This window comes from Anoplopoma fimbria, chromosome 7 (genome assembly GCF_027596085.1).
Source record: "Anoplopoma fimbria isolate UVic2021 breed Golden Eagle Sablefish chromosome 7, Afim_UVic_2022, whole genome shotgun sequence".
Taxonomy (NCBI): domain Eukaryota; kingdom Metazoa; phylum Chordata; class Actinopteri; order Perciformes; family Anoplopomatidae; genus Anoplopoma; species Anoplopoma fimbria.
In genome coordinates, this window is record NC_072455.1 from 7,121,799 (window position 1) to 7,137,505 (window position 15,707).

The following is a 15,707-nucleotide window of genomic DNA, read 5'->3' on the forward strand; positions in this document are numbered from 1 at the left end:
GCTGTCCCCCCTGAAAGGGTGTGGCTCATTACTGTGGTGGCTCAAAGTTAGGTTAACCTTGGAGAGATCAGCAATGGCAGAACGAGCAACACTGACATCATTAGCTGAAATTGACTTAAGACATGAGACAATATTCTCTCCAATACTGGTCCCTATCTGCTTCACTAAGTCACTGAGAACATCCACTGGGACATGCTCTACATCAGCACTACCTTTGCGATCGACCAGTCGATCGCAAAGGTAGTGCTGGTAGATCGCATGCCATTCAAAAAAAAATTGATGTTAGCCTATCATCCATCCTCCCTATGGCATTTGCCACTTCATTGACGTACAGGGCAGCCAGTCTGAGATCACGTCTCACACGGGTCAACACGCATGCGCGGTCAACCGCGCGAGCTAATGCAAAACTCCCGCGTGCTAATTAGTTAGCCTTCCAATTTACTTCTACTAAAGAAAGGGTATAAAAATGAGTGGGGGAGCTGGACCAAGTAAGAAACCAAAAACGTACCACGTCCATGTGGAATGGGAGGAGGACTTTTTTTCACAATGTCATATTCGAAGTGCGTTTGTCTGATCTGCCAATCTACCATCCTATTCCGAAGAAGGGAAATGTGGAGCGGCACTTTGGGACTGTTCATAAGAACTACGACACTGACTTTCCTCCAAAAAGCGAGCTAAGAAAGAGAAAGGTGAAGGAACTAAAATCACAGTTGTCCAGACAGCAGTCATTTTTCTCACAGCTGACTTCAAAAGCGAAGGCAGCCACCGAAGCATCGTTCCGGGTGAGTCACTCCATCATTAAGCACAAGAAGTCCTTCCAAGATGGAGAGATGGTAAAAAAGGCATTCGTTGAGGCAGCTGACTCGTTGTTTCGGGACTTTAAAAACAAACCGGAAATATTATCTTCAATCAAAGCTCTCCAGCTATCAAGACGTACAGTTACACGGCGCTGTGAAGTCATGGCCGAGGATTTGACACAGCAGCTTTGGAAGGACATCGCGGACTGCGAGTGTTTCTCACTGCAATTGGACAAGTCTACGGACGTAAGTGATACCGCCCAGTTGTGCATTTTTATTCGGATGGTGTTTACAGATATGACTGCAAAAGAGGAGCTGTTAACAATACTGCCCATGAAAGAACACAAGCGGGGAGAGGACATTTTTCAGTCTTTCAAAAACTTTATCGAGAAAACCCAGCTCCCAGTGTACAGACTGATGTCAATCACCACGGACGGTGCGCCTGCAATGGTTGGACGCTCGAATGGATTCATTGCCAAGTGTAGGGAGGACGATGCTTTCCCCGACTTCCTTAATTACCACTGCATAATACACCAACAAGCATTATGCGCAAAAATGCTAAACATGAAAGAGATAATGGATTTGGCAACGAAGATCGCCTGTTCTATTCGAGCGAGAGCTCTTCAAAGATGTCTGTTCCGTGCGCATCTGGAGAAGGCTGACTGCGACCACTCTGAGTTCTTGCTACACACTGATGTGAGATGGCTTAGTAGGGGGAAATTCCTGCAGAGATTTTGAGAGCTCTGTCCGGAGATAAAGGAGTTTCTCCTTGTCATTAAACATGCAGAATACAACCAACTAAATAACAATCAGTGGCTGCTAGACTTGGCATTTTTAACCGATCTGACCAACATGTTGAATGAGCTTAATTTAGAGCTGCAAGGAAAAGACAAAACCGTGGTCAATATGATCAGCTCAGTTAATGCTTTCAAACGAAAAATGCAACATCTGTCCTCAAAGCTGCAGCGCCATGATTTGGGGAACTTCCAAAACCTTGCGTCAGAGCTGGAGACGCAACGGAAGGCGTGTGCTCAACTTGACAGTGTGCGCTACACAGAGCAGATTGACAAGTGTCTGTCAGAGTTTGACAAACGCTTTCAAGACTTTGCTTTACTCGAGCCAGTTGCTACATTTATGTGCTACCCATTTCGGGAAGATTTTGAGGTTGATTCACTCGCATCAAAAATTGCAACGCTGTTTCACCTGAACTCGTCTGGAGTAGAGGATGAGATTTTGACACTACAGGCTGACATTCACTGAAGTCCAGGGCTCATGGACAGTTTTGGAACTTACTCACAGAGGAAAAGTACCCAAACACCTTCTTGAGCAATTCACCTGTGCTACCTTCTTGACTGCATTATTCACCTCTACTTATTTATGTGAGTCAGCCTTTTCCCACATGAAGAATATTAAGTCCAAATACCGTTCTACCATGACTGATGATCATTTAGAAGTCTGCTTGAGGCTGGCTACCAGCAGCTACTGTCCGGACTATGCAACCCTGGCTGATTCCATTCAGTGCAAGTCATCAGAGTAAGGTAATGACCAAAAAATGTATGGAATTGTATTGTGCCATAAGAGTTCATGCAGTTATGCAAGGTATGCCAACATACTGTATATTGTAAATATAAAGTATACTCAGTATATAAATAAATAGATATTTAGCATTTTTAATGTAGGTAGATCATTTTGACTTGGTCATTTTAAAAGTAGCTCGCAAGCCGAAAAAGTGTGGGCACCCCTGCTCTACATCCTGACCCCTAAAAGGTGCAGACTGTTCTCTCGATCTGACATTAGCAGCATATGTGTCATCACATTTACTTTGAATCACCATAGCATGATGAAGGGTAGATGTTACAGGCTTTCTCTCACTAAGCCCACCCACGGTCAGTAGTGGTGATCCAAACCACAAACCTCGACCCCTGCCAATACCAGACAAATCAGGCCTGTCCATTGTCAGTGAAAAGCATAAAACTTAAAATCTAAGAATGTATCTGCTGAGAAAGAATAAAAAATAAAATAAAACTTGGCACACGTAAAAAATAAAAAAATATCACTTGAACATTTTTAAATTGCTAAAAGAAACTTAATTCACAGAGTAAGCAAAAATGAAATCACAATTTGACTATCCGCAGGAACAAACTGCATCCATTTTAAACCTTGTTTTTTTTAAATACACAAAATACAGTCAATGTGTAAACTCAACAGCGTGTTTAAGTGCAGTCCCACGATGAAACGGCAGGAATCCCGCGATGAAGAACGGATCACGGCACCATTGTAGTGGTCGTGTACTCTCTCTTGCGTTGTGTAATTTATCCAGGCACACTCATTCCTCTTTGGCTCCAACCAGCCGTTTATTCTGGTAACAAAATATTAAAATCAAGGTTCTCACAGCCGGGAACACAGAGACACCGTACAGCAGACTGGTAAATGAATACGTGGCGCACCGCTCAAGTCTGCAGGGGCCCAGCAGAGGGCGCTCGTGCCACACCTGTTACGCTCATCCCAGTGGGAAACTAATGGCCAGTGATGGCAAGTGGAATCAATGACTCCGCTACATACAGGTGCATCTCAATAAATTAGAATATCATGGAAAAGTTAGTTTATTTCGATAATTCAATTCAAAAAGTGAAACTCATATATTATATAGATTCATTACACACAGAGTGAAATATTTCAAGCGTTTATTTATTTTAATGTTGATGATTATGGCTTACAGCTAATGAAAACCCAAAATTCAGTATCTCAGAAAATTTGAATATTGTGAAAAAGTTCAATATTGTAGACTCACGATGTCCCACTCTAATCAGCTAATTAACTCAAAACACCTGCAAAGGTTTCCTGAGCCCTTAAATGGTCTCTAAGGCTGGTTCAGTAGGCTACACTCATGGGGAAGACTGCTGACTTGACAGTTGTCCAGAGGACAGTCATTGACACCCTCCACAAGGAGGGTGAGCCACAAAAGGTCATTGCTAAAGACGCTGGCTGTTCACAGAGTGCTGTATCCAAGCATATTCATAGAAAGTTGAGTGGAAGGAAAAAGTGTGGTAGAAAAAGGTGCACAAGCAACAGGGATAACTGCAGCCTTGAGAGGATTGTGAAGCAACGGCCATTCAAGAATTTGGGGAGATTCACAAGGAGTGGACTGAGGCTGGAGTCAGTGCATCAAGAGCCACCACGCACAGACGTATCCAGGACATGGGCTACAACTGTCACATTCCTCGTGTCAAGCCACTCCTGAACCAGAGACAACGTCAGAAGTGTCTTACCTGGGCTAAGGAGAAAAAGGACTGGACTGTTGCTCAGTGGTCCAAAGTCCTCTTTTCAGATGAAAGTAAATTTTGCATTTCATTTGGAAATCAAGGTCCCAGAGTCTGGAGGAAGAGTGGAGAGGCACAGAATCCAAGTTGCTTGAAGTCCAGTGTGAAGTTTCCACAGTCAGTGATGATTTGGGGAGCCATGTCATCTGCTGGTGTTGGTCCACTGTGTTTTATCAAGTCCAAAGTCAACGCAGCCGTCTACCAGGACATTTTAGAGCACTTCATGCTTCCTTCCACTGACGAGCTTTATGGAGATGCTGATTTCATTTTCCAGCAGGACTTGGCACCTGCCCACACTGCCAAAAGTACCAATACCTGGTTTAATGACCATGGTATCACTGTGCTTGATTGGCCAGCAAACTCGCTTGACCTGATCCCCATAGAGAATCTATGGGGTATTGTCAAGAGGAAGATGAGAGACACCAGACCAAACAATGCAGACGAGCTGAAGGCCGCTATCAAAGCAACCTGGGCTTCCATAACACCTCAGCAGTGCCACAGGCTTATCGCCTCCATGCCACGCCGCATTGATGCAGTAATTCATGCAAAAGAAGCCCCGACCAAGTATTGAGTGCATATATATATGAACATACTTTCAGTAGGCTGACATTTCTGTATTAAAAATCCTTTGTTTTATGTAATATTCAAATTTTCTGAGATACTGAATTTTGGGTTTTAATTAGCTGTAAGCCATAATCATCAAGTATCGAAGTAAACAAACTTTTCCATGATATTCTAATTTATTGAGATGCACCTATATGTATGTTAGGGTCTTATGATATGTTGATAAAGCGGAGGAATCGAAATGTTTTCAGTTTTTTTTTTTTGTTCTCTTATGTGTCTTTTCTTAGGCTTTTAAAACTCTAACTGTAAACATCATGGCAAACGCTTCCGGTAAGCAAAACAGTCTGAAATTAATCTTCAGTTAGATCTCTCTGAAACCTGTGAACGCGATATTTGTGTATTTTTTTTTGACCAATCTGCTCTAACAGACTGAATATAGAAGAATATACCGTTATGTTGTTTGTCAGGTGATGACAGCTTTACTATTGATGTTAAATATTCGTGAACAAAATGGGTGGTAAGATAAAATCACATCAACAGTGTATTATAGTAGAGAGTTCGGATTCACTACTTTTGTCATAGACCTTGAACGAAGCACACGCTTGCTACGTAGCCGGCTAACCCAATAAGATAGTGAGCATCTAATTAGTTTAACGCATTCATTTCATACCATATTGCACTCAATTGCAGCTGTGCTAACATTGCGAAATGCCAATACTGTGACACTAGCTTTTAACACTCGTCATTAATTGGCGATCACTTCAGGTTTTATTTGCTAACGCTGGCACAGCAGGTTCGCTAGCTAGAGTTAGCTTCAGCACAAACACGGAGGATGTTGTATGAAAGAGAAGATGCACACTCGACAACTGCAACTAAAGGGAACTGTTTGACACAATAACAGGTAGATGGATAGTCAGTCAGTCGTGCTCAACTAGCCATTTTAGTTAGCGTTGCTATTGAGTTTTACAAGTACTGCTTGCGCATATAGCGTTGAGTTAACTCAGTAGGTGTAACCTTAACAGGAACGAACATTACGTTTGTCTCTCTGGATGCAAGCGCTTTCTACCAGGCGACGAGAACTGCTCATACTCATACTCAATGTCCACCACGTTTTACAATATAACGCTAATAGTGTAACCGCTAATGTCAGAAGTGGGAAATTCTTACCCACGTTACGCTGAGTTTTATTTTCCACATTTACTTGCTGGGTCAGTGGGTGTCGTGATCCTGTGTTGTAGTAGGTGTCTTAGGTCCAACATAGCATTGAACCCTGTGACATCATGTATTGACTGAAAAGTTACATTACTTATTGGGGCCACTGCTGTCGGCCTCGTTATGATCACTGTTCTCTCATATGCTTGTCCTCGTCATCAGTTGCAGTGCTTTTTCCATGCTGAAATCTACAGCTCTAGTTGTGAGGAGAGAGGAGATGTGATGCACTGACCACATCACAAACTGAACAACACACGGTATGTTGTCAGTGGCTGTTATCAATAACTTCAGTCCTTCAAGATGGGTTTTTCTTAAATGCACACAGCTGTTTTCAGTGTACTCACTTTGCTTGAAGATGAAAGTATATGGGTGTGGAGCCAAAAAGAAGGGAGCTTAACTATTATAGCTATAACTATTGTGCTGTGAATTTCTGCTTAGTTGGCAAGAAGGAGGATGTGCTATATGTGGCTTTGTTGTCATAACTATGCAGACAGTTAATCACGGATTTAAAGTTACATTCTTAAACTCTGTTTCGTTTCCTCCGAAACAGTGTATTAGGACACATGGTTTATTACACAGCAGTTAAAATGAATCAGCTGGGTTCAAGCAAGAAATGTGAAACTAAAGCTAGTTTCGTTTCACCTCCCTTTCTCAGTCACATCGCCCCTCAGGCTTCTCTTGTTCTGTTTTCCCTTCTGTTTTGTCATTAATGTCCCCTTACAATTCAGTTTTACTTATTTGTATTACCATGTCATCTGGTAAATACCCTATTATTGAGTTTGTGTCTATGCAGATATCCTTTGACAAACAGACTAAAATAATTATTGCCTCAGACAAATAGATTAACCGTAATTCATGAAAGACATCCAGTATTCTGCTGCTTTTGTTTGTGTCATGTTTGCCAATTTTTATTGCTTTGCCTCTGAGATGAGGCGTAACCATTTCCAGGAATATGAGAGTGTGGCTCTCTGTCACAAAAAGCCATAGACCTGAATGAGCTTACTGGTTACTTTTAGTTTCGTTTCTCTGTGGCTTGGCTCAGAATGAAAAGCAGTAGGACAGGAGGAGGGAGGGAAGGGAGTTTAAAAGCTTAAACAGGAAGGTTGCTGGCTAAAACACAGCAGTTCGTCTTCTGGTGGAGATGAGCCACAAACCTTGTCATTTGAAAGAATAGGTAAGATAGTCTCGATCTCTCTCTTACTTTACTCAAAACCCACCTCTTCAAACTCGCCTTCACCTGCTAACCCCTGCTCCCTTTTCCTCCCTACCCTCCACTACATGACTCATTCCGCACAGCTTCTCCAGTTTTTTGTTTTTTTGTTTTTTTTAATGTTCTGTTTGTTTGTTTTGTTTGCTCCTTTGTGTTCTTTTTTTGTTTTGTTTGTCTTCGCCCTATGTAAAGCATCTTTGGGTATCTAGAAAAGCACTATGTAAAATTAAAGTAGTATTATTATTATTATTATTATTACTTTACATGCAACTTCGTGCTGTTGACTGTTATGCATGTACCTCTGGATGTGTTGGGAATGTTATCTACAGACTAATTAGCAGCATGACCGTTTGGAAGTTTTGGTACAACAATTTCAGTTATGATTATCCTATTTATTTAATACAAAAATAGATTTTATTTTCGATAAGCTGAGGTTGTTTCATAGATGTGTTAACCTGTTCAACCTTATGATATCAATGCAAACATTATGTTGTTCTGTCTGTCAGCTGTATAGTCGTAAACAAACAAAATGAATCATTGGGTGTGCCTCTGGAAGAGAATTTAATCCACCTCGTTGTTCTCGATTTTATCATTTATACTGTATTGGCTACCTGGTTTTAAACAGGGACACTGAAAATCTGGTATAACTGAAGTATTTGGTGTTTTAAAGCCCTCCAATGCACTATTGCAATTTCATGTGTTTGTCAATATTGACAATAATATTTGCTAGGGCTGAGTATTGAATAACAATACTTTGAGTACTGACCAAATTGTGCCCCTGCCATTCAGTGTCAGAATTGTCAAGTCAAATCAAATCAAATGCTTGGATAGATTGTAAGTCTTATTCTTTCATCACTTGTTCAACATCTAAATCAGCAGACTTTGCAAATTTTAGACAGAATATCTGTATTTTTGTTAATAATGATGATAAAAATAACAAGTCTTATTAAAGCTGCAAGCAGCGATGTTCTGGCCCTTGCACTCTGTGCATGTTGGGGGTACTGGCGGGACAGGCTTTGTATGTCTGCAACCATCAGACACCGCAACCACGAGCTACATGTATTTGACCTGTGTGGAGTGTGTGACGCTGGATGTAATGTTTTGCAAATATTCCAACACTTTCTGTATCAAATTTACAGCGCTAGAAAGTACAAACGTAAAGCTTTTGATAACTTTATATCACAAAGGTCTTTAGATTTAAGGACCACATTTGAAGTGGATCTGATGAATTCCCTAAGATGAGTTCGTAAAAGAGTAGTGCCTTTCTTTTTCATGGTGAATAATGCGTTACCACGGCAACAGCGTTAAGGGGTTCCAAGAGGCTCTTTTGTAGAGCCCATTGAGTTGCATATGTGTGTAAAATTTTAAGTCAATCAGACATACTGGGTGAGGGGCGTCGCATGTCAAACTTCTAGGGGCGTTAGAGAGACATTTTGTAACACTTGGCCATTTCATCCATGGTATACTACAATACGCAATCTCAGTTTAAAACTGCTACTATTAATAGAGTTTAAATAATCCTACAATAAAGACATACGAGAAAGAAACATGTCTGGTAAGGATCTCTTGCATTTGGTTATTCTCTCCCTTCTTAGTCATTTAGTCCACTGATCAGTCGCTTTCGTCATAGTCTAATAAAATCTCTCCAGTTGAACAGATGTTCTTAATGCTTTTTTCATGCTTAGAAACACACCTCAAAACACAAGATTTAAAGTGGAAGTCGACTATTAATTCCTTTGGTTGAGGACGGCCCTAGACCAAGATATGTACTGAGTGAGACATTTTGCCGCTGAAAAACTAAATTGTCAATGCTCGCTGGAGGAATGGTGTCACTGTTGCTGCAAACATATCTTTGCCATTGCTGTGCCAGTATTTCTTGTTACTGATCAGGTGGCATACAGCATATGCTAATGTGAAATATATGTGGTAAGCTAATATTGGCTGAAATATAGGCACAGACACAGACTCTAAATGTTACCAGTAAATTTCAAACAATACTTAGCCCTCATACTGACAGTGTTTAAGTATCTGCCTCCTTTTCTTCTTTCTGACAGTAAGGGATCATTCTCTGTTGGATATGTATGTGTTTTAAAACACACTACTTAAACCACATGCATTGTATGGAGCTTCTTAGTGAGAGCTACTGGTATACTACTTTACAGGGTTTATCTGTAATTGATGGTCTCTTTTCTCCTTTGATAGCATCACTCCAAAATGGGGAAGGTTCTGGAGGATATAGTGGCGATGGTGAAGGAGAAACCAGCTGGGATCCTCCTTAAAAAACTGGCTGTGTTCTACAGCCAGACATACCACAAGAACCTGACTTTATCATCCCTGGGCTTCGACTCCATGGCTAGCTTGGTGGCCTCTCTGGACAGGGATCTGGTTGTGGAGGGGGACGTGGTGTTCCATAAGATCCACCAGCCTCATAATCAGCCTGTAGCTGGGAAGCCAGCAAAAGCCACAAAGGACAACAGGCCTGCAACACCCAAGAGAAGCGAAACACTTATTGAAGATAGAAGTGATACAGTGCCTCAGATTGATGCCAGCTCTCATTATGTGCCTCCCACTGCCTCTTTATTCTCCACCCACTGTCTCCCAGTTAACACACTTCCTGTGTCCAAGCCAGCGAAGAAGTTGACCGAGCAGCAGCTGTACCAGAGGGTCGTAGAGGTCAGTTCTGAAGTCTAATACAGATACCACAGAGTATTTTTCAGTCAGTTTGTGTTTACTCTGTTAGTATTGGTTTCTAATGTATATCTGAGCACATTTGACATGAAAGCAACAATAAGCATTTATTTAACTTTAGCTAGTAATGACCCGGACAGTTCATGTTTCACCTGAACGTGTTTCTAAAACGTGACATAAACCAATGCACCATGACAGAAGGATAGAAGACTTAAAAGAAGAACCCATTTCACATTGGTTAGACATGGGGTTAGGAGTCCACAATGCAACTGAGGCTGGCGCTAGCTTGTTAGCAAGGCAAAGTCACAATTCAAATGGAAACCCCACAACCAAAAACCTTTTAGTATCGAAAAGGGTCAATAATATAGTTTAATTCGTTAAAAAGGCTCAGTAATATCTCAAAACGGCTGGGCACTAGTTTTAGATTACATTACTCTCTAGGAAGTTGTGTATTTGTTCGGGCCTATTTTCAGACGAGGATTAATACACATTTCGTGCTCTAAGTAGTAAGTATTTGTAGTGCGTAGGATTGGATCAAAATAAACTCTTAAGTATTCTAAATAATACCACCCATATATATAGATATCTATATCTATATATATACACAGTGGGTACGGAAAGTATTCAGACCCCTTTAAATCTTTCACCCTTTGTTTCATTGCAGCCATTTGCTAAAATCGAAAAAGTTCATTTTTTTTCGAAAAAGTTCATTTTTTTTCGCATTAATATACACTCAGCAACCCATCTTGACAGAAAAAAAAGCAGAAATGTAGAAATTTCTGCAAATTTATTAAAAAAGAAAAACTGAAATATCACATGGTCATAAGTATTCAGACCCTTTGCTCAGTATTGAGTAGAAGCACCCTTTTGAGCTAGTACAGCCATGAGTCTTCTTGGGAATGATGCAACAAGTTTCTCACACCTAGATTTGGGGATCCTCTGCCATTCTTCCTTGCAGATCCTCTCCAGTTCTGTCAGGTTGGATGGTGAACGTTGGTGGACAGCCATTTTCAGGTCTCTCCAGAGATGCTCAATTGGGTTTAGGTCAGGGCTCTGGCTGGGCCAGTCAAGAATGGTCACAGACTTGTTCCGAAGCCACTCCTTTGTTATTTTAGCTGTGTGCTTCGGGTCATTGTCTTGTTGGAAGGTGAACCTTCGGCCCAGTCTGAGGTCCTGAGCACTCTGGAGGAGGTTTTCTTCCAGGATATCTCTGTACTTGGCCGCATTCATCTTTCCTTCAATTGCAACCAGTCGTCCTGTCCCTGCAGCTGAAAAACACCCCCATAGCATGATGCTGCCACCACCATGTTTCACTGTTGGGATTGTATTGGGCAGGTGATGAGCAGTGCCTGGTTTTCTCCACACATACCGCTTAGAATTAACGCCAAAAAGTTCAATCTTGGTCTCATCAGACCAGAGAATCTTATTTCTCATAGTTTGGGAGTCCTCTATGCGGGCTTTCATATGTCTTGCACTGAGGAGAGGCTTCCGTCGGGCCACTCTGCCATAAAGCCCCGACTGGTGGAGGGCTGCAGTGATAGTTGACTTTGTGGAACTTTCTCCCATCTCCCTACTGCATCTCTGGAGCTCAGCCACAGTGATCTTTGGGTTCTTCTTTACCTCTCTCACCAAGGCTCTTCTCCCACGATTGCTCAGTTTGGCTGGACGGCCAGGTCTAGGAAGAGTTCTGGTCATCCCATACTTCTTCCATTTAAGGATTATGGAGGCCACTGTGCTCTTAGGAACCTTGAGTGCTGCAGAAATTCTTTTGTAACCTTGGCCAGATCTGTGCCTTGCCACAATTCTGTCTCTGAGCTCCTTGGGCAGTTCCTTCGACCTCATGATTCTCATTTGTTCTGACATGCACTGTGAGCTGTAAGGTCTTATATAGACAGGTGTGTGCCTTTCCTAATCAAGTCCAATCAGTTTAATTAAACACAGCTGGACTCCAATGAAGGAGTAGAACCATCTCAAGGAGGATCAGAAGAAATGGACAGCATGTGAGTTAAATATGAGTGTCACAGCAAAGGGTCTGAATACTTATGACCATGTGATATTTCAGTTTTTCTTTTTTAATAAATTTGCAAAAATTTCTACATTTCTGTTTTTTTCTGTCAAGATGGGTTGCTGAGTGTACATTAATGCGAAAAAAAATGAACTTTTTCGATTTTAGCAAATGGCTGCAATGAAACAAAGAGTGGAAAATTTAAAGGGGTCTGAATACTTTACGTATCCACTGTGTATATATATATATATATATATATATATATATATATATATATATATATATATATATATATATATATATATATATATAATACACAGTACATTTAAAGAGGCCATGTAATTCATTTTGTCAGATAGAAACTTTTTGTCAGTGCAACTGCACTGAGAGAGTGGGAGGAATGTGGTCTAATCTGATCCCAGAAGCACGTATTTGCCCTCGGCCCCCTCTAGCGGGATAAACGGGGGAGTCACCTACTGTAAGGCTTTAAGTAAGATGCCGGAGAACTGTTCACTAGTTTTTTCACAATGTTAATATTGTTATATAGGTACCACAACTTTTCTGCTGCTTTGAAATGTTGTGGAACACTTTCAAACAAAAGCTTTAAATGTCTTAAGTGAAAGCAGTTCAGTTAGAAATTGCTTTCAGTATCAGACTGATTACAGACAGATTATTAGAACCGGGGGCATGTCCTAAAAGCTCAATTTTGCATTTGTTATTCATGTAGGTAGGTTGGTCATGTAGGTCATTTTGAGGTATATTCACAAATATGATTTGTAAAACTAAGAAAAAGAAATTCAAGATATTTAAACAAACCTTAAAAGGCATTAATGATAGTAAGCTACTAGCATGTCTTTAACACACTTATCTTAACACTTACCTTTGACCTTTACAGCATGCAAAGTAATTACCACTGTCTACCTTTGTACTGCATGTCAACCAGCTTGCCAGTAAAAGTTTGTTTATGTGTTCCAGTTGCATGCTCCATCAATGGACCAGCTCCAAACCTGCTACTTTGAGAAGTTTGGTGAACAGCTTCCTATCGAACAGTACATGTCTCTGTATGACAGCTGGGAAGCGTCCTCCCCGAAGAGGCTTCCCACTCAATCTGAACAAACAGCAGAGCCAAAGACTGTTGTATTGCAGACAACTGCAGGTAGCCATTCATGACAACATTAACTTTCATGCATTAAAACAAAGATTGTCACTTGCATACTTCTAAAACATAAATGTGTTGAAATATCCTCCCACAGTAGCACAGGATCTTACTAAAGAGCCAGAAGAAGAAAACCTGCAACAGGCTATTGTGCCAAACTTCCTCTCTGGATCTGACTTCCCAGTGCTGGGGGCAGATGTGAGCTCGACCAAAGGGAAGAAGAACAAAATTAGAGATGCAACCAAGAAAGGTGGCAGTGCCACCATCTTTAGAGAACCGTTTTATGCCCAGCTGAGAGAGGTTCATGGAGCTAATATGCGGGCAGTAGAGGCTATGGAGGAGCATGATCATGAGCTCACAGGGAGGAGGATGAACCGAGTCCTGGATCAGAAATCAGTCAACAGTCTGACGGAAGACGTGATACGAGACATTGCTGCAGAGGGAGAGCTGGTCACCAAAGAGAAGGTGAGGGGAAAGAGGACATCTAGTGACTGCTAACACTCTCCTGTCTGTATGGTTAATATGAAGCTAGAGCCAGCAGGCAATAAGCTTAGCTTAGCATAAGGAAGTAGCAAGGGGAAACAGTGACCCTGGCTCTGTCCAAAGGTAAAAAAGATCAGCTCACCACCACCTCTAAAATGTAAGTAATTTAGTTTTAGTCGTTCATCAACTTGTACAACAACTTATAATGAAGTCTTTTTTGGTTTCCTGGGAACTTCATTGTGATGACAAGAAAGGAAGTCACTGCACCTGGCCAATAAATTGTTCTAGCATGTTACTCCTTATTAAACTACAACTTTTTACAGTCACCTCTAGTGGTATCCATCAAAACGTGCATGGTTTACGTCCATGATTGTTCACTAGCAGTCACCTTCTCTCTTGCCTTTGCTGTTGTATTGCCATGTGTCTTGGCAGATTACCTGTATTACAGTACATATAACCGTCAGGAAAAGGTGGCACTGTGTCACTAATGTGCTCCTGCGTATATATGTGTGACCTTTCACAAAACAAACACTACAGGGACCCCCTCCCAAAAATGTTGAGTGAAAAAACCCCCCCAAAAAAACATTTTAGCTTTAAGGTCAAGTTAAGCTGTTAAACATGACTAATAGTTGCTGAAGGACAGATTGGGACTGTTCTGGGGATCAAACATTGGCCCTTTCAGCTACTTAAAGGTCTTTCACTCGCACATCCTATTTACTTATTTGCTGCTGAAGTTGATTAAACAAAAATCCTACTCAAACACTGCCATCCCTTTTTGGCACAAACAGTCATTAAGTCTATCCATCCCACTTGAGGCATAGATATATATGCTTCAACCAACATATGCCTCAGTAGACCGTGATGTCGTGGATCAACAGGACACGTTGAACTTCCAGTTAGGGACCAGGACATTATGAGTAGTGTTGGAAACCACTTGGTACAATGTAGTAGTTGAAAGGGGTTCACAAAAGAAGTACAACTTTAATGCTAAACAACTCTTTCATAAATGTGATATACATTTGTGAATAAGTACAACGAAATAATGCACTGTATCAAATTTTCTCATTGTCCTCGCTGTATCCAGGTGATATCCAGGGTGTGCAGGCTGATGCAGATTCCCTCTTTGGATGCAGGCAAGATAAAACCCTGGATGATTCCAGCTTTAAAAGACCTTCAATACGTCATGAAAGAGATCAACATGTTCATAGAGGTTGGCACAAATGCATTTCCTAATACTTGTTTTGACGTGGATGTTTGGTTACTATTTAAGTGTTCTCTCTCTTTCTGTCAGTCTAGCGAAGCAGTGACAGCCATCTGTACTCTGTACGAGCTGGGCCAGTCACTTGCTGGCCTGAAGGACAAGAAGCATTATGAGGAGCTAAACCTGGGGCCCCTCTGCAAACTCCCCCTCATCCACCGCATGTTTAAGATAGACAGTAACACTAAGGATGATGATATCCACCAGATTGAGACAATTGACATCTTAAAGGTAGGAATCATATTTGATGAAACTGGTACTAAACATTCACCAACAAATTAAGTGTGGATTATATTTTGTATATAGCTTTACATTCAAGCTCTACAGTTTTATATTACATAATCGGAGTCCCTTTTTGTGTTTGGTCTATTAATTGTTGAACCAAAAGTGTTTATTTATGTTCTCTGCTGGAAAATTTGGTTCTGGTAAAAGGCAATGAGGCATGTTTCACAGGTATGTTTCCAGATGTTTTTATAGATTCTTTTTTTTTTTACATTTCAATAATTCATCAAATTTGTATTTATTGGTATAGCTGTAATGTACTGGGCAAAGCATCTGTAGTAACATAAAATATCACCACATTTTCTCAGTTTGTGGACAAAGTCCAGATCAGTCCAAATCAGGATGGCCTTGAAAAAACTGAAATGACCTCAAGGTGCCACACACCAATAAGAATTGCCGTTGTCCTTCTCTGTCATGAATTCATAACAGAGTCAAAAAGTGAAATAACGAGAGGAAAACTGGCGGAGCACTTTAACCTCTTGGGTTAAAAGGCACAACAGGCTCATGTGATTGAAGCAGGATAACCTCTCAGTCACACACTCAGAGGCTTCCCCCACACATGTTTCTGCACCTCGTGTTTTTGTGCTCAGCGTCTCCTCATGCCTCTTTGTGTGAGTGATTGTGGATGGAGCCACCTGGTAGTCACGTTTGCAGGCCAGCAATCTCCGCATGGTGGAAAATTTGGATCAAGCCCTAGTTCTACCTCGTCTGAACTTTTACTCTTTGAATTAT

The 15,707-nt window shown here is 41.1% G+C and overlaps 1 protein-coding gene across 2 annotated transcripts in view; it reads left to right on the plus strand.

Moving 5' to 3' along the window:
• Nucleotides 1–5,334: 5,334 nt before the first annotated feature.
• Nucleotides 5,335–15,707, plus strand: part of wu:fj29h11 (uncharacterized) — a 68,698-nt gene continuing 58,325 nt past the window's right edge. Inside the window, exons 1-7 of one of the 2 annotated variants that reach the window (XM_054601371.1) lie at nucleotides 5,335–5,582; nucleotides 6,056–6,150; nucleotides 9,306–9,776; nucleotides 12,772–12,952; nucleotides 13,050–13,417; nucleotides 14,520–14,645; nucleotides 14,727–14,924. In XM_054601371.1, the coding sequence (XP_054457346.1) occupies nucleotides 9,318–9,776; nucleotides 12,772–12,952; nucleotides 13,050–13,417; nucleotides 14,520–14,645; nucleotides 14,727–14,924 (1,332 nt within the window). In that variant the 5' untranslated portion in view covers nucleotides 5,335–5,582; nucleotides 6,056–6,150; nucleotides 9,306–9,317. Of the gene's footprint in view, nucleotides 5,583–6,055; nucleotides 6,151–6,975; nucleotides 7,068–9,305; nucleotides 9,777–12,771; nucleotides 12,953–13,049; nucleotides 13,418–14,519; nucleotides 14,646–14,726; nucleotides 14,925–15,707 lie in introns of those variants that run through there. The other variant, XM_054601372.1, reaches the window with a different exon arrangement.